The following is a 25,000-nucleotide window of genomic DNA, read 5'->3' as shown; positions in this document are numbered from 1 at the left end:
CTACTGAAGTGCACGCTACCTTGCGACTTTGACCATTTGGGGCTTGTACGTCTCCAGGAGGGCAAGAAGTTTCCTCATTGTTCTGCCTGTTTCAATAATGTCCTAGAGGGGGAAGCAACACAAGGCACAGAATTATAACCAGGCTATGGAATTCAGGGCGTTGAATGTGGTGGGGGCAATGGAAAGGAAGTGGAAAACGCAGTATTTCATAAAACTAATATTACCGGCAATAAGTGGTAGTACATCATCCTCCCAGATCAATCATCTCTCCACAACAATAAACTGGCTTCCCCCCGGCATTCCTTCATTTAACAGTTTGGGTGTCATTCTTAGCTTAGCAGTTCTAACCCTGGAGTTTGACAGTTTTAGTCTTGCATTCTACCTCCCCAGTCAAAAGGAAAACGCAATGTTAGTTTTTGCTTGAAAGACCCTAAAATAATAATCCATACATTATTTTAAACAGCTTTATCATATTTTGCATTTTGCTTGAAACAAATAGTTAATTGCAAAACCTAAGGCAGTTTAGCCTGGGCTGTGACAGATGTTAATTTTAAATCCTGGTTTACTGATCACTCTCAGCTCATCTTTTTTCACCTCTTTCAAATTCTACAACCCTCAACACCCCACCATTTGGACTGGTGTAATCCAAAGCTTTTTTGGCCTTCAATCAGGGTGACACGGTGGAGCAGTGTTGCCTCACAGCACTAGGGACATGGGTTTGATTCCCACCTCGGGCAACCGCGTGGAGTTCGCACATTCTCCAGTGTCAATGTGGGCTTCCTCCAGGTGCTCCAGTTTCTTACCAGTCCAAAGACGTACAGGTTAGGTGGATTGGTCATGCTAAATTGCTCTGTCATGTCCAGGCTAGGTGGGCTAACCATGGTGAATGCAGGATTGCGGTGATAGGGTGGGGTGCCCTTCAGAGGCTTGGTGCAGACTCGACAGACCAAATGGACTCTATCTGCACTCTAGGGATTCTGTGATTCAATGAACAGCAGCCATACCATCGGCCATCTGCGCTCTATACTCTGGAAAAGTCTTGCTAAACATCCCCTTCTCTCTCCTGCTTAAAGGATTTTAAAAAACGTAACCTTGTCTCAGACTGTGCCAACTCTGATTGCACGCCAGAGAAACACCTTGGGATTTGTTACTGTATTAACGGCTCTATACAAATAGAAGTTCCTGGTGCCAATAATGTTATCTGACACCATAACACTTGGAGCAGAAGTATGCCATTCAGCCTATCGAGTTGGCTCCACAGATGACTGATGTGATAACCCTCAACTCCACTTTCCTGCCTTATCCTCATAACCCTCAATTCCCTTACTTTTTAAATGTCTGTTTGTCTCAACCTTGAAGATTCTTAACAGCCAAGCTTCAACAGCCCTCTGTGGTAAAGAATTCCACAGATCCAGAGAGAAATTCCACTTTGTTTGTACTAAATGGGGAACACCTTACTCAGATCATACGCTCTGGTCCTAGATCCTCCCACAGGGAAACAGTCTCTCCCTATCCAACCTGTCAAATCTCCAAAGAACCTGGTGTCATTTTTTTCCCCTGGTTAAAAACATCATGGTCTGTTAGAAACTTAATAAAACATAAGGCCACAATGTGAGAATACACAATTGAAAAGCATTTCAGGCAACAGCCTTTAGGTGGTGAGAGAAAGGAGAAAATTAAAAAAGGGGAAAAAAAAAAGGATGGATTTGTAATAGTAAAACTGGAAGGCTGCTTTTCTCTCCCAGTTCTCCACATCCTTCAAGCAATAGTATACTGCAACAAAATGAAATTGGAAAAACATTTATTCACCATGAACTCAAAAGATAGCTACATATTTTGCAGGTTTGGGGAGGGAAGCTCAGTGCAGAGGGCCTAAAATAAAATCAAGGGATTGCCTCTGATGTTAAAACAATGAAAATTGAGGACATGCAAGTTGGACGAGCCCAGACATAAAAAATCACAGAATTGTTACAGTGCAGAAGGAGACCATGCAGCCCAACATATCTGCACTGGCACTCTGGGTATTTTGACTTGGTGCCAATCATCCACTTTGTCCCACAACAAAGAAACAATATCAGCCAATGCCCTCCTGAATGCCTTGACCTAACTCCAGAGTGCAGCGAATGCTGGGGCATTCAAGGAGGAGTTGTTTTTTTCAAAATTAGTAATGGATTGAAGGGCTATGGAGAGCACGCATTAAGTGGATTTGAGGCAGAGATGAAATCAGTCACAATTATATCAAATGATGGAGCAGGGTTGAGGGGCTGAATTGCCTACTCCTGCTCTTAGCTCTAATGAACATGCGTCCAACCACAATTCACGATATCGCATTCCAATTATTACGAAGTTGGATACAGCATTCATGAAATGGAAGCCAGGAAGTTAGAATTTGTTGGTAAAAATGATCGTGGGGGAGAAAGAAAAGAATGCAGTGGTCCCTTTAAGAGGTTGCGCTTTGTCGGTGCTTGGAAGTTTATAAATGCAGGTGCACAGACAATGCCCAAATGGAAACATTTTGCATAGAACAGCCAAACAGCAGTTTTCCAAGACAAGTTTGAAATTGGCCAATTATTTTAAACCAAGCACCTAGATACAGAAAGCCAATTGAATTTAAATCTGATGGTGTTGACAACCTGAAACCAATCATATTACAATAATTTGATTATGTCATTACAGGTACATAAGATGAGGGCATTTGGAAAATTGTGGAGAGTCATCTGCCATTTGTCAAAGATTAGCATCATTTAGCTCTCAGAGGAAGCCCATCTAATTAATCAAAGGTGCCATGGTATTTTAGCTTAAAGTCCTCACTGAAGAAATTAGACAGAAAAAAAACCATCCCTGACAGCAGAATTAGCAGAAAAAGGTGCTTGTGAAGAGAGTGGAGAAGACAGAATATTCCAGACGATCTCTCCAAGTTCGTACCGACCAAGTTATAATTCATTCTTCTCTTATTAATTGGGTTTATTAAATTGGACGTGTTTATTTGAACAGTATTCCAGTAGCAATTAGAACAATTAGGAAATAGTTAGAAGTCTCAAGGGGAATTGTTGATTTGTTAGTAATTGTTAATTGGTTCATTGTTGGGTTAAATAAATAAATTGTTTCTTGTTACTTGTAAAGTGGAGATCAGGGATTTTCTTTTAACCACTCTTAATAGATTACTCGGAGAAAGGAGAGTTTCTCTGGGTGTTTCGGGGGCAATTATTAGAAGGGAACCTCTAATCCCATCATAGCAGATTGGGGCTTGTGTGTTGGTTTAACTGTCAGAGGGGTTCGGCTATTCCCCCTCAATAACACAATCCCGAACCATTGTGTGAAAGTGCTCTTTTATCTCGTACTGACTTCTTTCGCAAAGCAGTTTGAAAATGTTCCCTCTGGTTCTCGATCCTTTTACAAGCAGGAACAGTTTCTCCCTAAATACTCTGTCCAGACCTCTATTGTTAGGTTTAACATAGTTTACCAAAATAGTGCGGGATGTGAAGGGATTATAAATCAAAGATTCAATTTTAAAATTGATAGTACACAAAAGTCTATTTTCATAACAAAACCAGGAGATCTGTAACATTTTAGAAATCTTAAAACATATGCCAGATATTAGGAAATGAGAACGTAAGTGACTTACCTCAACTATTAGAACATTCTAGATCACATGACAGTAGACAGGGGAAAAGAAGAGGAGAGATTATAACAATTTGTTTTCATCAACTTTATACTACATGGTCTGTAATCAGCTTGTACATCATTACAAAGTACAGCCGAATGAACTGACAAATCGAGTAGCTTTGTGAAGAGTGTGATAGTTTTGGCATTAGCTTAGTTGACTCCAACCAAATCCATCTTTATCGATCAATCTTTTCAGTGCCTCTACCTCCTATTTTTTTTAAAAAACATATCTTGACTATGGTCAAGGCTGCCTCCCACAATGTTGTTTTATATCATTCAAACAAACTATTTTCCTTTCAACAGCCCCAAAACTGCTCGCAATATTCCAAAAATGCAGTCTAACCAGAGCCTTATATAATCTCTGCTTATGTATTCTAGCCTTTGTGAAGCCTTCACATTTTCCCATATTGAATTCCAACTGCCCACTCCTCTAAACTGTCCAAGTCCTTCTGCAACCTCCCCACTTCTTCAACATTACTTATCCCTCCATCTATCTTTGTCATCTGCAAACTTAGCAACAATATCCTCCATTCCTTTGTCCAGATTGTTAATGTATACCATGAATACTTGTGGTCTCAACTGACCCCTACAGAACTCCACTACTCCCCTTTATCCTCACTCTCTGCCTTCTGCCAATCAGCCAATCCTCTATCCATGCCAGTACCATGGTCTCTTATTTAGCTGCTTCCCATGCAGCACCTTGTCAAAGGCCTTTTGGAAATCCAAGTAGATAATGTCTACTGGTTTTCCTTTGTCTAACTTGCTCATCACCTCGTCAAAAGAATTCGAACAGATTTATCAGGAACAACCTTTCATTGACGAGTCTGTGCAACCTCAGCCCTATTTTACCACGCACTTCCAAACACTCTGCAATCTCATCATTAATAATACATTCTAAAATCTTACTAACAATTAAGGTCAGGCTAACCAGCCCACTGTTTCCTGTCTTCTGCACTCCCCCCCACTTCTTAAATTGGAGTTTTACATGAGCTAGTCTCAGTCCTCCAGGATTTTCCCTGACTCCAGGTGATTCCTGGAAGACCACCAATGTCTCCACAATCTCCTCAGCTTTCTTCTTCAGAACCCTGGGGTGTAGTCCATCTGGTCAGGCTGATTTCTCCACCTTCAGACCTTTCAGCTTCCCTAGCATCATCATCTTAGAGATGGCCACTACACCCACCTCTGCCCATTGACTGTCAAATTCTGTATGCTGCTGGTATCTTCCACTGTGAAAACTGATGCAAAGTGTTACCCATTACTATCTCTCTAGCCTCACCTTCCAGCAGTCCAATATCACAGTTGCCTCACTTACCTTTAAAATGTCTTTTAAAAACGCCTTGCAATCTTTAATACTTCTAGCTAGCCTACCCTCTTATTTAATAGTCTCCCCCTTGTTTTTTTTTAGTTGTTCTCTGCTGGTTTTTAAAAGGATTTCCATTCCTCTGGTTTTCCATTAATCGTCATCGCATTGCCTGGTTTTCTTTTGTTTTTATGCTGTCCTCTACTTCCCTGGTCAGCCACGGTTGCCTCATCCCCCCTTAGTATGCTTCTTCCTCCTGCTGTGCCTCCAAAATTACCCTCAAACTCCTGCCACTGCTGCTCCATCTTCTGTGCTAGGCTCCCCTTCCAATCAACTCTGGCCAGCTCCTCTCTCATGTCTTTGTAGTTACCTTTACTCAATGTTAATACCGTTCCATCTAATTTCAGCTGTTCCCTCTCGAACTACAGGGTGAATTCTATCATATTATGGTCACTGCTCCCTTAGGGTTCCTTCACCTTCAGCTCCCAAAACAAATCTACCTCATAACACATCACCAAACCCAGGATTACCTGTTCCCTAGTGGGCTGTACCACAAGCTGCTCCAAAAAAATAAAGAAACACATTTTGCAGACATTCCACAAATTATTTTCCTTGGGATCAACATGACTTCCAGTCCACTTGCATCTTGAAGTCTCCCACGATTATTGTAATAGAAAGTGCCTATCTCCTGGTTTATTTTAGTCTCCGCATCGTGCTAGGAGGCCTGTACACAATTCCCACCAGGGGCTTTTATCCTTTGTGGTTCCTCAACTCTACCTACATAGAATCTTGCCTTCTGACTTTATATCACTTTTTGTTATTGATGTAATTTGATTTCTTTCTAAGGCGGCAACCCGGCCCCTCTGCCCATTTGTCTGTCCTTTCAATAGGACATATATCCTTGGATATTAAGTTCCCAGCCCAGATCCCCTTGCAGCCACGTGATATCCACAACATCATATCATTCCATACACTGATCTATTCCTTGTTCTGGAAACTTTAACCACTGATGAGCCCTCTCCACCTTTAACTTTTTCCATAATTATCCATCAACTGAACAGCCCCTCCAGCGCCCACACCACTGTTTAGTTTAGATCTTTATCCAGCTCTACTTACACAATTCACCAGGACACTGGTCCCACCATGATTCAAGTGGAACCCATCCCATTGCAACAGCTCCCTCCTTCCCCAGGACTGGTGCCAATGTCGCATGAAATCGAACCCATTTCTCACCCACCAATCTTTGAGTCTTGTGTTTACCTCTCTAATCTTGTTGACCCTGTGCAAATTTTCTCATGGCTCAGGTAGTAATCTAGAGGAAATTACCACCTCTTCGGTTCTGCCTTTTAATTTAGCCCAAAGCTCCTCACGCTCCCTCAGCAGAACCTCTTTCCTTTGACTATCTATATTGCTGGTATCTACATGGACCATGACAACTGGATCTTTCCGCTCCCACTCCAAGTTCCTCTGCAGTCTGATGAGATATCTTGAACCCAGTCACCAGGCAGGCAACACAGCCTTCAGGACTCGTGATCATGGCTACAAGAGAACAGTGTCTATTCTCCTGACTATACTATCCTCGATTACAACTACACTTCTTGTTTGTCCCCTCTCGAATGGCTCCCTGTACCACAGTGCTATGGGTCACTTTGCTCATCCTCCTTACAGCCTCTGCTCTCACCCAGAGGGAGCAAAGCTCTCAACCCTGTTAGATAAGCTTAAGGGTTGAGGCTCCTTCAGCAGTACCTCCTGGATTTCTCTACCTGCCTTACTAGTAATCACACCCTCCCGTCCCCGATCGCGGACTGGATTCGAGGTAGTTAATCTAAGGGGTGTGACTGTCTCCTGAAACACAGCATACAGGTAACTCTCCCCTCCCTGACATGCCACAGCATTCAAAGCTCAGATTAAAAGATCATCTCTGAGCTGGAGTTCCTCAAGCAACCAACGCTCGCTATTGATGCGGTCACTATGAAACGCAATGGGCTTCACCAGCTCCCACATCACGCAGGTACAACACTTCACTTGACCCTGCATCTCCATTTTATTTCCTTCGTTCTTAATTTGATTTAAAGAAAGAGAATTCCTACTGGTCTTTTAGTTTGTAACCTGTAAATAGCTCCCCTGTTTTTCCTTCAAACCAAAAGTAACCGCTAACAGTCAGTCAAATTAGAAGCTATTACCAACCAATGAACTTACGGTTTTCCTGTAATGCAACTCTCTCTCTCGTGCTGGGCCCCAACTTATTTTGTAAAAAAAAAACTTTATAGCTATGAACTATAGATAAGTACATGAACAAGAAATGTTTGGAGGGATATGGGCCAAGTGCAGGCAGATGGAACATGTTTAGTTTGGGATTATGGTCAGCATCGACTGGTTGGACTGAAGGGTCTGTTTCCGTCCTATATGGCTGTATAAAAGTCGAGAATTAAATGTTCACCCACCTACCCACTAACACACATTGCTTCATTCAACCATCAGGGGAAACAAAAAAGCTTAAAAGGTTCAAAAGGTAGAACCAAAAATCTAAAATTCACCCAACTCCAGCTGGGCTGGTCAGCTACAAAAGGTTCTGAAGTCACTGGAGGAGAGTGGAGGGCAACGTGCACAAAGGCTAGAGAGTTTGAGGGATAGAGCATACTGAGGAAGAGGTACCAGGCTAGGGTATTTATCAATAGCAATGTCACACCTGATGATGGAAGGATTATGAAAAATAGTTTAAATATCATTTTTTGGAGTTTGGATTTCAAATTAGTGGCATATGGCTGTTGGCTACTTCTGTGAAGCATTTCCTTTAAAAAGAGAACATAACATCAGACAATCCTTCTGAAACAGTGACATTATCCAGTACATGTCAGACAACAGGTAACTGCAAAACCCTGGATCAATAATAGAACAAGATGTTTATACTGTGGTGTTTATGAACAGTAGTATAAAAAGGCAAGACCGTTAGTACTTTTCCCTGGTTCAGAAGAATCTAGGATCAGTATTTTTTTTAATTCAATTTAGCAGATAGACTTTTCACAAGCAAAGTGGAGGAAGGGATAAAGGGTAGGTGTTGAACATAGAGTAATCAGATCAGTCATTTTTTGACTGGCAAAGGAGGCTCAAGGGGATATGTGGCATACTCATGCTCTCAATTTGCATATTTGGCATTTGAATGTTAAAAACAATAGCAATATCTGCTGGATATTAAATTGCACTTTGCTGGGTACTGCTCGGGAACTCTCAGCCTGTCGCAATATGCACAGCAGTCAGTCAGTCGTGTGCATGCACACCCTGCACACTAAAATATAGTTAAATTATTGTGGCACCAATGGAGAGTATAATACCAACCTTTCCAGCCAACATGCACAGGTCATCCCCTCCAATAACTTTCACCTCCTCTACAGTCTGGTCATTCTTTACAAAAGACAGAAAAGGGACATAGTAATTTTGAAGGAATAATAGATGAAAGATCAACACACACTAAAAGCATTCACTTGGATGTCACCAGGAATTAACTCAGTTCCCAGTTTGAAGTTATTCAAACCTACTGTGGATTTGAATCCATTGTGGACTTTGTTTTGTGTTTGCATTGTAATTTCACTATTTACTGCTTTGTTGCACTTCACATTTCTACATTTCATACAGATACTTGTTGCTCAAGTCCCCCAGGTTCAGTGGGAAAGGATCAACATTATGAAGAGAGCTTAGTGCGAGATCATTTAAATCAACAGAGAGTTGGACCATTATTAATCCTCTGGTATGCACCACTGCTTAAGGAGCTAGCTGTGTGCTCTCCTCTCCCAGCACCCCTTGTTGTCTCTCTTTCCTCCTCACCACATCCCACCCCCAGTGCCCTACCAACACCCTCTCTCTCTGCCATGAAGCTATACACCCAGCAGCAAGGCCCCAGTTTAATGATTTAGCTGGTCTTGCTAAAGAAACTGGTAGGAGGTAATACGACAGGCTTTAAAATGTCTTTAGGCTAGGAATAAGGGCGATGAGAAAGGGATTAGACATCCAAGTGGTGAATGTTATTCATTTGTCACCTTTTGCTGTCAAAAGTACCTGTGTCGTTTGGATCCAGCACTGACGGGAACTCAGTTCTGCCAGGCTTCGTGGTTGCACAACCTTCCAATATTCGAGGTCTAGGCTTACACACATGAAGGCTTCTGGAGGGTGCTGACTCTGGCAGGAATGGGACGTCGAGTAGATTATTAAAAGTGGATTTGGATGGGGTAGGCGATAGAAATCAAAAACCAAACCAAACCAAACCAAACTACCCACTTCTGGTGTTAGTGGGAGCTGGGCACCCGAACTGCTCCCAGGAAGTAGATTCTCATTTAACCATTTCAATGAAAATGCGTGCCTCAAAACTTTATCTCCATTTTAAATTTAACCTTGAGCAGCTAGGCATCACAACACTCTGAAAACCCAGCATCTAAAAAGAGGGGCAAAGGGCATTGCACAGAAATTGCACATACTTCCCCCCCCACCCCCACCCCCCAACCAGTGGTGCGAGCGCGCCTGGGAGACCCCAGTCCTATGATATCAATACCCCCTCAGTGACCACCCCAATCCCTCCACAACATCCTGCTGTTTCTGAATTCTGGGTACACCCACAAAACCTCAAAACTATCATGTAGTCCCCCCTAGCCACAACTAATCCCCAAGCAGTAAGCAACATACCAGTTCTTGGAGTGCAGCAGTCCACATACAAAAAGCAACCAAGCCAGTCCATTTGATTGGGAAAATTAAATGCCAAATCAGGACAAAGTACCAATATCCTTCCCAAAATGAATCCCACCTGCTCCTAATCACTTTTTCCCCCAACTTGAAAATCCCACCTACCATAATCATTAGGGTTAACAACACAAGACAACTCATTCTTTTCCTGAAATCATGACATATCGGTTCAGTCTACATCTCATTTCACCAACGTACATTACTTCGTCTCTTTACCTGCAAGACTTAATTTAGAAACAGACCATTCGGGCCATCTTCCACAGCTAACAAGGAAATACTTACACAGTAGCTCTTCAACCTGATGAAGTCAATGGTCATTGGGAGCGACTCTTCCTGGTTCCTATTTAGCGCCTTGATGTAGTCCAAAAGGTCAGCAAAGAACTTGTAACCTCCCTTCAGCACGCAGAGGACAACAATGTGATCACCTCCCATTTCCTTTGCTATATCTCTGGCCATGCGTTCTGTCCTGAGAAAACAAATAATAGCTAGTGCATCTTCAGATAGAATCCAGAATGCCATAGCTTTCCTAAGGTTTCACAGAAAAATGCCATTCAACTAGTCATGTTGGTGCAGATTAAAAAGTTAAAAAACGACCCTTTCTCATTCCACATTCCTGATCGCGGTCTGCAGTTTTGCAGGTTACAGCACTTCAGGTGCAGATTCACAGAAACATTCATATGCAGAGGGAAGCCACTTGGTCCATCTTGCCACAGCAGTTCTATTACACGGTGCCTGTTTCCTGACTTTTCCCTATAATCACTGAACACCATTTCTATTCAAACAATCATCCAACACCCTCTTGAATACTTCAACTAAATCTGCCTCCTCCACATTTCTGGCCAGGGTATTCCATACCCGAATGACTCACTGTGAGAAAAGCTTTATTTTTCGTAACACCCTTGTTTCTTTTGCACATTATTTAAAATCTATGTCCTCGCATTCTTAGGTCATTACAAATAGAAACAGGAGGATGCCATTTGGCCCCTCAGGCCCACTGTGACATTCAATGGGATCATGACTGATGCAACTTTCCTCATGGGCACTTTCCTGCCTTTTACCTGTAACCCTCTATTCCCTGACTGCACAAGGATCTAACTCATTCATAAATATACACAAAGATCTAACTCATTCATAAATATACACAAAGGACTTTGCCCCCACAGCTGTGTGCAGCGTGCATGCATGGAAGAAAAAAAAAAGTTCCACAGACTCAACACTCAAAAGAAATTCATCCTCATCTCAGTCATTAATTGTTGGTTCCTTTAGCGAGTCGAGTGGGAACAGTTTCTTCCTACCTACTCTATCCAATGCAGATCCAGATCCTTTTAAAAAGGGCTAAGGCCACCATAATCAGAAATGATAGTAACACATCACTTTATAAGTAGAGCTATCCAAACAGTTTAATTCTTCCAATCTTTCCCATTTCTGGCTATGTAAACAGTTGTCAGGGAAATATTAACTTCAATAACGCTTTAAACGTTTTGAATGAGTACTGTGTGACATTACGGTTCTGAGGAAGGATCACTGGACCTGAAACCTTAACTGACTTCTTTCCACAGAAGCTGCCAGACCTGCTGAGCTTTTCCAGCAATTTGTTTGTGTTTCTGATTTCCAGCATCAGCAGTTCTTTCAATTTTTATAAAATCCAGTACATCAGCTAGAAGACCAGCATTGTGATTCCACTTTATAATGATAAAGCTAATGGCAGTTTGAATTCTATGGTTGTCTCCAGTTTCCTGGAAATGTGTTCATTCCTGAAGCCTCTCTGGTGATGCCTGCAGTAGACAGAGCACAAGAGCAAGGGAACACAAACTCCGTAAGAGACAGAGTTTGACCAACCCAGCAATCTGTGTGTTAACCTTGCCCTGTTGTTGCAGTATTTGGACTCTTTCCTGGTTTTCCTTTTTGCTGTTTAAGCATTCTTTACCTGTCTGACAATTGGTAATTTGAAGTTATCATTGGGGACCAAGGGGAGGTCCTTTACATTTGCAGCAAATACTCTATTGCGACAAAATGGAGAGATTCTGTTCAGTGGCAAAAGATGGAGATTCTCTCTAGTGCTCCAGGTGTACCTACCTGCCCAGCTTCGTCCAGCTCAAAAGGTACTCCCAGTTTATCAAAAAAGCCTTGTTGATCTCTTTTGCTTGCTAATCTTACTTTATTCTGCTGTTTGTAGTGGGGGAACTTTTAGAATGTCTTTAAACATTAACTGCCTTTTCTCCTTGTGGACTTAAACTGTATTGCTGCTTTTGTTCTTTTGTTTAAAACCAGAAAAAATAACTTCAGCTACATTGTAGTAATTGTTTGTGCAATACGCAATACAAGTGAGGTCAAGTGGATTCTCTTACTTGAAGTTTATTTGCAGCTAAAACCCTAACCCAATCACAGTTAAAAAGCAAAAAAAAACTGTGAATCAGGAATGAAAAAACAGAAGTTGCCGGAAAAGCTCAGCAGGTCTAGCAGCATCTGTGAAGAAAAAAAAATTCAGTGTTAACGTTTCGGGTCCAGTGACCCTTTCTCAGAACTGATGATAGCTGGGAAAGTCGGTTTATATGCAGAAAATAGGGAGGGTGGGGGAGCGGGGAAAATGGGGTAGGGAGTAAGCGATAGAATAGAGCCCGAAGAGAGAGAACAGCAGTTGTATAGATAAAAGGAGGAGTTGATAACAATCTGGCTAAGTGGTTGAGCAGTTGTTAAATGGAGACAGTAAGTGACTAACAATAGGTAGTGTGTAGTGGCAGGCTGAGAGATGACACGGCCTGGTGTGTGGAGTAGCAGGCTAGGACCTGGTAGAGTTTAGGCCCGAAAATTATTGAACTCAATATGGAGACCAGAGAGCTGCAGGGTCCATAGTGGAAAATGAGGTGTTGCTCTTCTAGCTTGCATTGAGCTTCGCTGGAGCACTGCAACAAGCGAGGTTGGCCAAGGAACAGAGTGGTGCATTAAAGTGGCAAGCAACAGGATTTTTTTTGTGAGCAGAACGTAGATGTTCAGCGAAACGGTCACCTAGTCTACGCTTCATTTCCCCAACGTAGAGGAGACCACATTGTGAGCAGCGAATGCAGTAGACTAGATTCTGGGAAGTGCAGGTCCAGGCCTACATGCTGAGGAACACACTAAAGTTTGGGGCAACTGCAAGGTACAAGGTACCATCTAAGATCTTGCTGCCAAAGTTAAATGGAGTTCCAAACACAGAAGTTGCTAAAAAGCTCAGCAGGTTTGGCAGCATCTGTGAAGAAACTGCGGCACAGTGGTCAGCACTGCTGCCTCACAGTGCCAGGTTCAATTCCACCCTCGGGTGACCGTCTGTGTGGAGTTTGCATGTTCGCCCCGTATCTGCGCGAGTTTCCTCTGGGTGCTCCGGTTTCCTCCCACAGTCCAAAGATGTGCAGGTTAGGTGGATTGGCCATGCTAAATTGCCCGTAGTGTTCAGGGATGTGTAGATTAGGTGGGTTATAGGGGGATGTGGGTCTGAGTGTGATGCCCTGAAGGTCGGTGTGGACTTGTTAGGCTGAAGGGCCTGTTTCCACACTGTGGGGATTCTATGGTTCTAAAAATCAGAGTTGATATTTCAGGTCCGGTGACCCTTCCTCAGTTGTGTTCACGGTTCTGTCCTGAAGGCAAATCCACGTCCCAGATCTGGCAAACTTCCACTTATTCTCAGTGAGTGCGTGCCCAAAATAAGTGAAATTTCAACCACAGTTTCAGCCCTGCTGCTAAAAATAAACCTTAAATGATACATACGCACACAGCTGGTTACAGTCCAATTGACTGTGCCAGTAACCAAAAGCATAAGTGCTTTGTTAAAACTGATCTCCATTAAATATTCTTTTAGGGATTTAAATCCAGGATTCTCAATGATATATCTTAATAAAATCAATTCAAACCTCACTCTCACCTTTGCTGTTCCTGTTTTTCCTCATGCCTCTGAACTTAAGTTTGAATGCTAAAACATTATCCAATAAGACAACAAGTCCTATTAAACCAGTAGTTACTTAATTCTTATTTCACACCCGAAGTATAAACTAGTGTTCTGATAAAGGTCAAGGACTGAAGGGAGATAGCCTAACATTGCATGCAGCTATTCCAGACCATTTTTGAATTAATTATTTTAACTTCATGCCGAGGACAGTTACAATCATCACAGTTTGACAACACATTTTAGGCCCGCATCTAGGAAGGGGAACACTGTCACTGGCGAGTTCCCCAGTTCACTATTATGCAGAGTCAAACTCCTGGAACTTCCCCTCCAATAGCATTTCAGTGGTGAGAGGGGCACTACCTGTGAGATCCTTCACATATGCCCAGTTGATCTGTGCCACCACATGCTGCCCGCAAAGCAGTTGTGGGGGTGTTGAGACTGTCACACATCTCCTGCCCAAGTGTGCCTTTGCACAGGAAGTCTGGAGAAAGATGCAATAGCGTGTGTCTAGGTTTATCGCAAGCAGCTCCGTGATGCAGGATTCTGCGCTCATCCAAGCTGTTGCCCGAGACACACACAGATTTTTGCAACAATAGACAACAGTTTCATGGTCATCGTTAGACCATTAGTGACTCATTTTTATTGAATTCCACCATCTGCTGTGGTGGGATTCAAACCTAAAGTATCTGTAACATTACTTGGCTTTCTGGATTACAAGTTCAGTGACAACACTGGTTGGGTCATGTAAATGTCAGAGGCAAAGCAGTTTCTACTTGACGGGTTCACCACTTTGAGCAATGGTCCTTTAAAGTTTAAGGAGATTTGTTACTTGCGCTATGGATGAGGTTGTAGACTTGCTCGCTGAGCCGGTGTGTTTGGTTGCAGACGTTTCATCACCCTGCTAGGTAACATCGTCAGTGCACCTCCGGTGAAGTGTTGGTGTTCTGTCCCACTTGTTATTTGTATGCCTCCGTTTGCTGGGGTGGTTGGCATCACTTCGGTTCTGTTTTACTGTAGTTTGTATAAATCGGGTCCAGTTCAATGTGTTTGTTGATGGAGTTCCAGTTGGAATGCCAGGTCTCCAGGAATTCTCTGGTGTATCTGTTTGGCTTGTGCTATTATGGATGTGTTGTCCCAGTTGAATTCATGTCCTTTGTCTGTGTATCGAGACGAATGAGAATGGGTCGTGTCTTAGTGGCTAGTTGGTGTTCATGTGTCCTTATTGTCAGTTTTCTTCCAGTTTAGCCTATGTAATTTTTTTAACGTCCTCGCATGGGATTTTGTATATTACATTAATTTTGTTGGTTGTGGGTACGGGATCCTTTACATTCATCAGTAGCTGTCACAAGGTGGTTATTGGTTTGTGGGCTACCCTGATACCTACGGGTCTGAGTAGTCTTGTGGTCATCTCTGATAGGTCTCTGATGTACAGTAGGATGACTAGTGTGTCTGGCCGTGGTGTGTCTTCTTGTTGTGGTCTCTCATGGAGGGCATGGTGGATTGTGCTTTTTGGGTATCCATTCTTTTCAAAAACACAGTTTAAAACGCTCTTGTTCTGCTTTGTGCAATTCTGGGTTGCTGCAGTGCATTGTGGCTCGTTTGAATAATGTCCTGATGCAGCTCCATTTATGGGTGTTAGGGTGGTTGCTGGAGTGACTAAAGTATCTAATCCGTATGTGTGGTCTTTCTGTATACACTAGTCTGGACTTCCCTGTTGTTTTTGTGTTCTACCATTATGTCTAGGAAGGGTAGTCGTTTATTGTTCTCTTTTCCTTTGTGAATGTTATCCCCATGAGGATGTTGTGTGTCAGTGGGTTTCTTCTAGTCTTGTGCGTTTGATAATCACGAAGAGGTCATCTATACAGCAGATCCAGAGTTTTGGTTGTATAGTGGGGAGCGCTGTTCGTTGTAATCTTCGCATTACCGCTTCTGCGATCAGTCCTGATATTGGGGATGTCATTGTTTCATTTGTATATGCAACGAAACACCAGTCGTTGAAGCTGAAGTGGGTTCAGAGGCACAGATCCAGCAGTTTCAGGGCACTGTCCCTGTTGATGCTTTTGGTGTCATGGGGTGCCTGCCTTCCTGATTCATCCAGCAGTGTGGCAATTGTCTCTTTGGCTAGGTCGATGTTTATGGATATATAAAATAGTGCTGTTACGTTGTAGGATATTATCTCATCCTCTTCTATTCTGGTGTCCTTGATGATGTTGAAGAATTCTTGAGAGGAGTAGATGGACTGGGTAGTGTTGTCCACTAAGTATTTCAGTTTCCGTTGTAGTTCTTTGGCAAGTCTATATGTTGGCATGACTGGTAGCGAGACAATGGATCCGAGGGGGAATCTCTGGCTGGTGTACCTTGGGGAGTCCATAGGAGCAGGGTGTATTGGATTCCTCTGGCTTCATTTTTTGGTAGTCCACCTTGCTGACTTCTCCCAAGTTGTGTAATTTCTTCAGGGTTGTTTTGACCTGGTTCTCTAACTGTGGCGTTGGGTCTATCGCCATCTGTTGGTAGGTACCAGTGTCTGCTAGTAGAGAGTTAGCTTTCTCAATGTATTGGGCTCTATTAAGGATTACTGTCATGTGCCCTTTGTCCGCCAGTAAGATTACGATGTTTGTGTCTTTCTGGAGTCTTTCCAGGGCTTTCTTCTCGTGTTGAATATGTTCCACTTATCTCTTCAGTGCTGGGACTATTGCCAGTCGGATGGCCTGTGGTCTTTCCTCCATGAGTCCGTTGTTTTTTTAGTGTTGATTCCAGTGCAGCCAGGAAGTCAGGTTTTTTGCGTGTCTGTAGTTATAATTCAGTCCATGTATGAGGACTGTCTTCTCAGTGTCTGCAAGTGGTCGGTCTGCAATGTTCTTGATCCAAGTTTTTGTGTTATCCGTGTCATTGTTGTGGGGGAGTTTGGATAGTTTTTCTTGTAGGCCTATTCTTTTCTGTGTGCTAGTCTGTTGTTGTTGTATGGTAATGGCTTGTTCCAGTGTGGTTGTCCATTCTTGGTCGGTTGCGTTGGAGTTTAAAGTCTTCTGGCGTGCAATTTCTTGCTCATAAAAAAGGACCCCATACCCACAGCCACTAAAATTAACGTAACATACAAAATACCATGCAAGGACTGTGAAAAACACTAACTAGGCCAAACTGGAAGAAAACGGACAATAAAAGGATACATGAACACCAACTGGCCACCAAGAGACACTACCCATTCTCACTGGTCTCAATTCACGTGGACAAAGAAAGACACAAATTTGACTGGGACAACACATCCATAACAATACAAGTCAAACAGAGACATGTCAGGGAATTCCTGGAGGCCTAGCATTTCAAACACATTGAACTAAACCTGATATACAAACCACTAAAACAAAACCGGACACAATGCCAACCACCCCAGCAAACCAAGGCATATAAGTAACAAGCGGGACTGAACACTAACGCTTCACCAGAGGTGCACTGACAATGTTACCTAGCAGGGTGACAAAACATTTGCAACTAAACACACCGGCTCGGCAAGCAAGTCTACAACCTCAAATGATTCTTTAAAGCTGGACTTCTATGCATCTACAGGACTTATTGTGAATTGGACATCAAAAGAACCAGGAGTGGTAGCCACGGCTAAGTTAGAGAGAGTGTACATGTTGGACTGGGTGGGGTGGGGCTGGGGATGTCTTGAATGGGCCACGTGGATGTAGGGAGCTAAAACGGAGGGGTGGAGCCCCAATTGACACCAGGTACCTGGTGCAGACACTCACCTGACAACATCCAAGCTAACTGGCCAGCTGTCCATAGGGTTAAAATCTGCCAGGCTCCAAGTCAAGCATAGACCCCTCCCCATCGCCCATTACATCAGACTGGGATGAGGCCCTTAACAGGGCCACTGGTGGATGATCTGCCTGACATGGAGGCCCCTAACACCCCCCTCCCCCACCCCAAAAAAAATCTCCATGTCACTCAAAATCATGGCGGGGGCATGGTACAGCCCAATGGTGAGCACAATGCCAGTGGCACTGTACACCAAGTTACAGTGCTCCCCAAGCAACCCCCCTCCACCCCCACTTTGCTGCCTGCTGGTCACTTGTCAAACTAAAACCATGAACTGTCTCTCTTTTCAACAAAGCTTCCTGAACTGTTGAGTTTTTCCCAACACTTAAGTAAACAACAATTTTGTGATTTGGAAAATTTTTGGTTATGCTTTTTCTCTTTCTTAAAGCAGGAGGAAAAGCACTCTACACAATCCATCATTTGGCAAAACGCCGACTCCTAAAGTCTTTGATAAATTATGGTCTGTTCCTCCCACAGCTCCTCAGCACTGAAAACTATTGATCTATTTTTTGAAGTCTAAGACATTGGACTTCTGAACTCATTTGTTCAATGGCACAGCTGGTTTGGTACTGGGGGAGGTGATATAGCTCTTCACGTACTTCAAAGCAAACTTCAGCTGGCATTCAAATTAGAAAGGTGCCAATTCTCAACACAGCTCCATAAGTAACATTATAAAGCAGCAAATGCTCTTGGGTGTCAGGGTAAAGGAAGAAAATCCAAACAAAAAGACTATTAAACAATGAACAATTAGCAGCACATTCACATGCAAAGTCACAGAAATGAAAAAAGATACATGCAGTATAGAGGCCTTACATCAATTCTTTGAAAGACACATCCAGATGGCCTATGGACCCAAGTGGACTTGTCCATTTTGTTTTGATGGATGTATAAAATTCCTTTTTGGAAGTTACAACTAAATCTGCTTCCACCAGGGTCTGGGAGAGCAGGGCAATTAAAGCTCAATAACTGGGGCTCACTGTCATCAGGTCAAAGGTTAAAGGCTGGAATCCCCAGTCAGTGATTTCTGTCCCTGACTCTGGAGGCTTCAACAACCCTTTCAGGTAATCCTGTCCCAGATCATAACAGCTCACTGCTTAAAACAATTTCTCATGTCGCCTCAGGTTGTTTCCTGATTACTACGTATTGGTGTCCTCTTGTCATCAATCCTTCTGGCAATGGCATCAAATTCTTACTTACTCTATCAAAATGCTTGTGGTTGTGAATACTTCTATTAAATCATCACATACCTTTCTCTGCTCCAAGGGGAATATCCAGCCATACAATAGAGTCACAGAATAATAACGATGTAGATGGACACCATTTAGCTGATCATGTCAATGCTGGCTCCTGATGACTGCTAGGAGCAAGGACAGAAATCACAAGCCCTGGTGCTGCCCTTGACTCTGGCCTTTGGCCCTAGTGCATTGCCACCTTAGAGCTTTGGGCACCACTGATCAGCTCTGATTTAGCCCCAGAGTCAGACCCTCGTAACACACTGCTTAACTGGCCCCACTCCTCTACATTTGCCACCAAACCCTTGCAAAATTTTCTCTTCAGATTCTCATTTGAAACTCGCAATGGAGTCTGCCTCCAACACTTAAGGCAAGGCATTTCAGATTCTAACTGCTCGCTATGTTTCAATGTTTTTTTTTTCTCACTTCACCTATGTTGTCAAACATATTGATTTAATGTCTTCAGGTTCTGAATCTTTCCACCAATTGGAAAATCTTCTCCCTACCTACTTGTTAGATCGCTCATGATTTTGAGCACGTCAATCAAATCTCCTCAACTATCTCTTTCTAAAAGAAAGCGGCTCTAGCTTTGCCAAATCAATCCATGTAACCAGTGTCACTTAGCTATTTACCAAAATCTTTCTGGCCCTCCCTCCCATGCCTTCACATCCTTACTGAAGTGTAGTGTCCAATTCTGAGTACAATACTCAGAGTCCAAACCAGTGTTTTATGAAAGCACATCACAATTTCCTTGCTTTGGACTTGTTACTTTTTGTTTGTAAAGCATAGCATCCTGTAATTTTCTCAGCCTGACTTGCCACCTTCAGCTCTTTGTGCATCTGTTGGTTAGCTCAGGCTGCTGGTTTGGTGAAGCACAGTATTGCCATAAAATGTTGGTTCAATTCCTGCACCAGCTGAGGTTACTGTGAAGGACGCTCCTTCTCAGCCTCTCACCTTCACCTGAGGCACGGTGACCCTCAGGTTTAACCAGCACCAGTCATCGCTCTCTAATCCTATCATGGCCACATGGTCCTCTGCAACTATGGTGACTTTACTACCCAGATCCCTCTGCTCTTGCACCCTCTTTAGAATTTTATCCTTTATTAAATATTCTGTCTCATTTTCCTATCCAAATGCATCACTTCACACCTATCTGCATAAAACTTCATCTGCTCATTCCATTTTATGTACTTTTATGTCACTTTACTCCTCACAGTTCACAATTCTCTCAAGTTTCATGTCATTTGCAAATTTTGAGATGGTGACCTGCAAGTTAGGGTCATTCACATAAGATTGATATGATACATCGTTAACAGTTATCCCATTAGTGCCATCCCTCAAGCCAGAGGTTGAACAAGAGAGTCACTTCTCTCGACTTTCTGCTATTCAACCAATTTCATATTTACGTCCAAGCTTCACGTTCTCTTCTCTGGTGTCGTTAATTATATCCTTTGAGGCTTTGACACCCTTTCTAAAAGCATACTAGCAAAAACACAACTCAATCACCTAACTGGGGCTCAGTGATCTCTAAGATATTTTGCACAACTTTCATAGTTTTTTTTGCATTCTAAGTCTCTGTTCCTAAAACGCAAGGATCCTATGCGTTTGACTAGCCTTCTTAACTTGACCTTTCGCCTGCGAACAAAACAAGAGGCAAATCATATTCAAGTAGATTTTTAAAAAATGCTGTTTCAGATCACAAAGTCTACAGTAAACTGTAACACAGGACATTAACTAGAGAACGAATGGAGGACACCCAACGCAAAGGCATGAAGGCTTATTTCTTACCGGTCCATAATAAGGCCGTGAGGAATGAAAACTCTTTCCAGATCTTCTACGTAGTGTTTAGGGATACAAAACATCTCAGGGTCATAACCGTTTTCATTGTCACTGATCTGCAGAAATCAAAAAATGATAAGTTAATTCCAAATTTATTCCAATGCGTCAATTGCATCTCAGTGATGACACAAGAAGGGACTTGATATATCAAACAGCCTTGTTTTTCAGTAGCGTTATTGCTGGGTTTTACAATGCAACTGCCACTAGAAGCAGAAGATGGATAGAGGGAGGTCAAGGCACTCATCACATAAATAAGGGAAGGAAGACAAGACATCCACGGCAAGGAAAAGAACCAGCATTTACATAGGATCAAAGCTGTGAAACATGCTGAAATGCTCTTTAGCTGACGAAGTACCTTTTTTTACCCCCTCCCTCCACAACACCCACCCTCTCTCAAAGTGATGATGTTGTAATGTAGGAAACACAGCAGCCAATTCACGCACAGCAAGATCCCACAAACAGCAATGGGAATGTAAGTGACTAAATCACCTGTTGTACTTATGCTGGTTAAGGGACAAAATATTGGTCATGGCTTTCAGGAGTACTTGCCTGCTTTCCTTTGAAATAGTGCCTTGGGATCTTTTACAACCACTCTCTGGTAACAATTTTGTCTGTAAGAGGAGACTTCTAACAGTGCACACCTCAGAGCGCTTGCAATGCAAATACCCAAGCATGGCAACACAACCCAAATTCATTCTAAGGCCAATACTGGATGCAAAAATGCTTTTCTAGAGGTTGCTACATACTTTCAGCTCTTCCCATTTTTATCATCTAAAGCTCAACGCATGCGGTCAAGTTCTCGAGAGAGTGGCCAATCATACCATTCTTACAGCTTACTTTCTGCCAATATCCAGCAATAGTCTGTGGCCAAAAGCCTGGAACTTCCTGAGCTAGTGTCTAGGCGGATGTACCTGTGGTTACATTAATGTCTGAACTCTGACCTCTGAACAGCTGGTACGAGCAATCTTGTACATCATGCCAATGCCAGAGTTCCAAAGTGTTCTAGTTCTGCATTAACAAACAAGTTATGACAAGAAAGGAATGCTGTCTGCTAACCGTACGGTCAGAGGCCACAATAAAGAGAATCACAATTACTGCAATTCAGTTTTGCCTTTGGGGAAGGAAAAATTAAGCCCCAATGACAACTTTTTTGTTTTTCTTCTCCATTCAATCACGAAATGTTTCTATGGTATTCATAACGCTTCAATTACAGTGCACTGTGCTCACTAATTTAAATGCTTGCTTTGCCAAACTATCCCTTGTCCTACTAACAAAGGGTGGAGCAAACATCCACTTTCATTTTAACATAACATTTCCTGTTTATAAAGGCATGGATGAATTAGCTTCAGATATACATTTAAAATCCTTATGCGTGTAAGCCATGTAGTATGAAGTAACTGATCTTACTCAGAGACCATTAGAAATAGGATGCTGCGGAAGATGCTCATTTAGGTTTGAGGTGAAGACACACTGTTGAGAGCAGAGCTGAATCAGTTAATTTAAAAAAGAAGGTTTTCACTTTTGTTTCTGCTTCAATTGTGCTGGCTCCACAAACAATATAATCCATATTCCAACTCCCGGCCACTCCAAGCATGTCCCAGCCTAGTCTCTCGGCGGCTCACGGCAGTATTGCGGCTTGGCGTGAGTGGATCCTGCCCGGGCATACTCCTGAGGTACCAGGGGAGATCGGAGAGACGGCAGTTTCTGCAGCAGTGACAGTGTCAGCAGCAGCCAGAACAAATAGAGCAAGTTAAGTGGAGGACTCAAAGCCTGTTGAACTTTTAACTTATTCCTTTATTTTCCTAGCTTAAACTATGAAATGATAACTATTACCTTATTTCTTCATTTTTCTGCTTTTCTCTGGAGTAATACTCAACTTTTAAACTCTCGTTTCTCTTACTACTTTGTAAGTAAGTTTTTTTTTGTACTTAGCACCATCTTGGGTACCTATGTGTGACAACAATGTACACTTTTGACTGTACACCTGTACTTCAGTACGTGACAATAAAATCTAAATCGAACCAACATGCTTGTCTTAAAAGAAAATGTGATAATGACAAGATAATCTGAACAGTTGAGATAAATTCCCAGCTGTTCTTCCAAATTGTGTGTCGTGAGAGCATCCACTTGAAACATTATGATGGGGCCTTTGTTTACTACCTCATCTGAAAGACAGCATCTCAACTCTCAGTACTGCACTGGAATATTAGCCTGGTTCCTTTTGTGCACTCAAATCTTGGCGTGGCACTTTCCTTTGTGATTAAAGAGCAAGTGTTACCAACCAAGCCACAGGCATGTGCCTATACTGTAACTTTGTGCTCCACGTTTATTCTAAACTCTCCAACTCGGACACGTGAAGTCATTTAACCTCACCTTTCCATGTAATCATCATAGCTGGTGCCTTCAGTCCTCAAAAAATAAACACAATAATTTAAACCTGGGAAAAATATTTCTCTCTCATCCTGAGCATAATGTCCGAAGCAAGGTTAAAAAGAATCTGTTGCCTAAATGGCAAGTGTTGTGACAATCACCACCCCGGGAAATCCCCATGAGATTAAATTACAGAGACATCTTCCTAAATGGAGTTTTCAAAGTTAAGGAGATCTTGGGAGAAATTCACTCCAAGTGTGTTCAGTGGAGTAACAGTACTACTCTTCAGCAGAATTTTCTTAGCCCTTTCTGCAGAGCTGCAGTTACAATGCAATGCATTACTCCCTAATAAGTTAATAATATTGTGCACAGTATTAGCCTCCTTAATGGATTGTTTACGAGCCCTACCTTAGCCTTCCAGGCTGTCACACAGAGGACATTGATTGTCCATCCATAGAGAATGGTGGCAAATGGTTAGTTTGAGCAGGTGCCTCATCTCTTTCACAAAGCATTAACACCATTTCTGATGATTTATTGGCATTTTAGTCACAATTAGGTAACTGCTTCCGGTGTTGGCATTAATACAGCAGACTTTTCTGGTGGCTTTGAGATTGGGAACTATGCAAAACCCCATGTGAATGGGCTTCCTGGAAGAGCCAAAGAGAAGTCTTTGGATAGCCTTGAGGAATTGGGGTTTTTATTTTCCTAATTTACTCATGGGATGTCAGCCCTGTTGGCTGTGCCAGCATTTATTGCCCACCCCTAGTTGCCTTGGAGAAGGTTCTGAGCTGTATTCTTGAACCACTATCGTTCATGTGCTGCAGGTAGACCAATGCCAACAGTCAGGAAGGAATCCCAGTGACACAGAGCAACAGCAAGATATTTCCAAGTCAGGATTCCGATATGTCCTATTCTTCTCAGCTTTTGTACTTGTGTTTTGGGAGATGTTCATATTGCTGTCATTCTCTCATTTGGTTTCACAACATCTTTCTAAATACAGCATTGAGAATGTTATTAAAGAGCCTTGATAGGGATCCATATGTTGCCCGAGCTTCAGTACCATAGAGAAATGGCAGGGTGGAAGAGAGGAAGGGAAGCAACTGCTCAGTAAAAGCCATAATTGCTGAAAACTCAAATACATGTACCATAAATGGAACTGGCACATTGAAGAGGTATACCAGTAAATCAAAAAAAGATTGTCAGGAAAATAAAAAAGGTCATTTTTCCAATACTTCATCATATCAAATGAAAGCATTGGAGTTGATCCATTTGTTATGCTTTGGCAAATGGCTTTGGTTTTTTTGGTGCTATGGGTCAGTCCCATTTAGTTTCAGTCTTTGCAGAATGTTAATTATCTGATTCCATTCTTCTTCAGGAGGAAGTAACAACTTGTGCATGATGAGCACATCATAGTTCTATTACAGAGGTGGTTGCTGCCTTAGTTTTGGCCTTCAGCTGGTTGAGGTTATTACCACAACAGGTGGTGGAAGCTTGCCAATACAAAATTACAGCATTGGCCATAGTGTTGGAGTGACACACCAGGGTTGAAAGCCTGCTTTTACAAAAAAAGGGCTCCAGATGATCCATTGCATACAATTTCTTACATAGCATGCATGAGTAGGACAGTGTTCGTAAACTTAGTTGGTCATCTGTAAATCACATCTTCTAAGCAGAAGCTTGATTTACCGAGTCAAAGATTTCAGCTGGAAGAAAGCAACTTACGCAAGAACGTTTGGCTCTCTACACATTCCCTGATGTCGTCATGCAATAAGGTTCATGTCGGTTGCTCCTCTAATGGAACAGAAACGACACTGGGAGACTGCAACTGGTGAGCGGCTATTAACAAGTAACCTATTTTATACTCTGCCAGTAGTTAAGAGCAATGCTATGAATTGTAGCAATTATATGGCAACTTGCCTCTTTTCTTGAAAATTATGATTATCACGACACCTTCAAGGTGACTTTAGAGTAGGGTCCGGGATTCAGTTTGCTCAGTTGGCTAGATAGTTAGAGTGTGGCACAGGCTGATGCCAACAACATGGGTTCAATCCCTATCAGATCATGAAGGTCTTCCTCCTTGCCTTGTCCCACACTTGTACAACGGTGCTCTTCATGCTATCA

At 42.5% G+C, this 25,000-nt stretch overlaps 1 protein-coding gene across 3 annotated transcripts; it reads right to left on the bottom strand.

Moving 5' to 3' along the window:
• On the bottom strand, positions 1–22,043 carry LOC109917861 (hypoxanthine-guanine phosphoribosyltransferase-like). Of its 3 annotated transcripts, none has more exons than XM_048592797.1 (7): positions 21,917–22,043; positions 20,459–20,565; positions 9,980–10,163; positions 9,020–9,139; positions 8,303–8,368; positions 3,626–3,643; positions 1–102 (listed from the first exon to the last, which is right to left on the bottom strand). In XM_048592797.1, the coding sequence occupies exons 2-7, from the start codon at positions 20,530–20,532 to the stop codon at positions 16–18; spliced, it is 549 nt and encodes a 182-aa protein (XP_048448754.1). In that variant the 5' UTR covers positions 20,533–20,565; positions 21,917–22,043; the 3' UTR covers positions 1–15. The 3 variants fall into 3 exon arrangements, with proteins under 3 accessions (XP_048448754.1, XP_048448753.1, XP_048448755.1); XM_048592796.1 differs by having other exon boundaries at positions 21,925–21,972; XM_048592798.1 differs by lacking the exon at positions 9,020–9,139 and having other exon boundaries at positions 21,925–21,972.
• Between the last annotated feature and the right edge of the window lie 2,957 nt (positions 22,044–25,000).

Source organism: Rhincodon typus, unplaced genomic scaffold, assembly GCF_021869965.1.
Source record: "Rhincodon typus isolate 14 unplaced genomic scaffold, sRhiTyp1.1 hic_rhity00001815, whole genome shotgun sequence".
NCBI lineage: Eukaryota > Metazoa > Chordata > Chondrichthyes > Orectolobiformes > Rhincodontidae > Rhincodon > Rhincodon typus.
Note: the sequence above shows the minus strand (reverse complement) of the source record. Positions and strands in the feature narration are given on the sequence as shown.

Bases quoted from the DNA above. Each gene is read 5' to 3' on its own strand.
- LOC109917861 (XM_048592796.1), bottom strand. From the start codon at position 21,957: ATGAGCATCTTCCGCAGCATCCTATTTCTAATG. The intron at 20,566-21,924 runs GTCTCTGAGTAA...TGATTTCTGCAG, and splicing joins GCAGCATCCTATTTCTAATG to ATCAGTGACAATGAAAACGG. The intron at 10,164-20,458 runs GTAAGAAATAAG...TTGTTTTCTCAG, and splicing joins CACGGCCTTATTATGGACCG to GACAGAACGCATGGCCAGAG.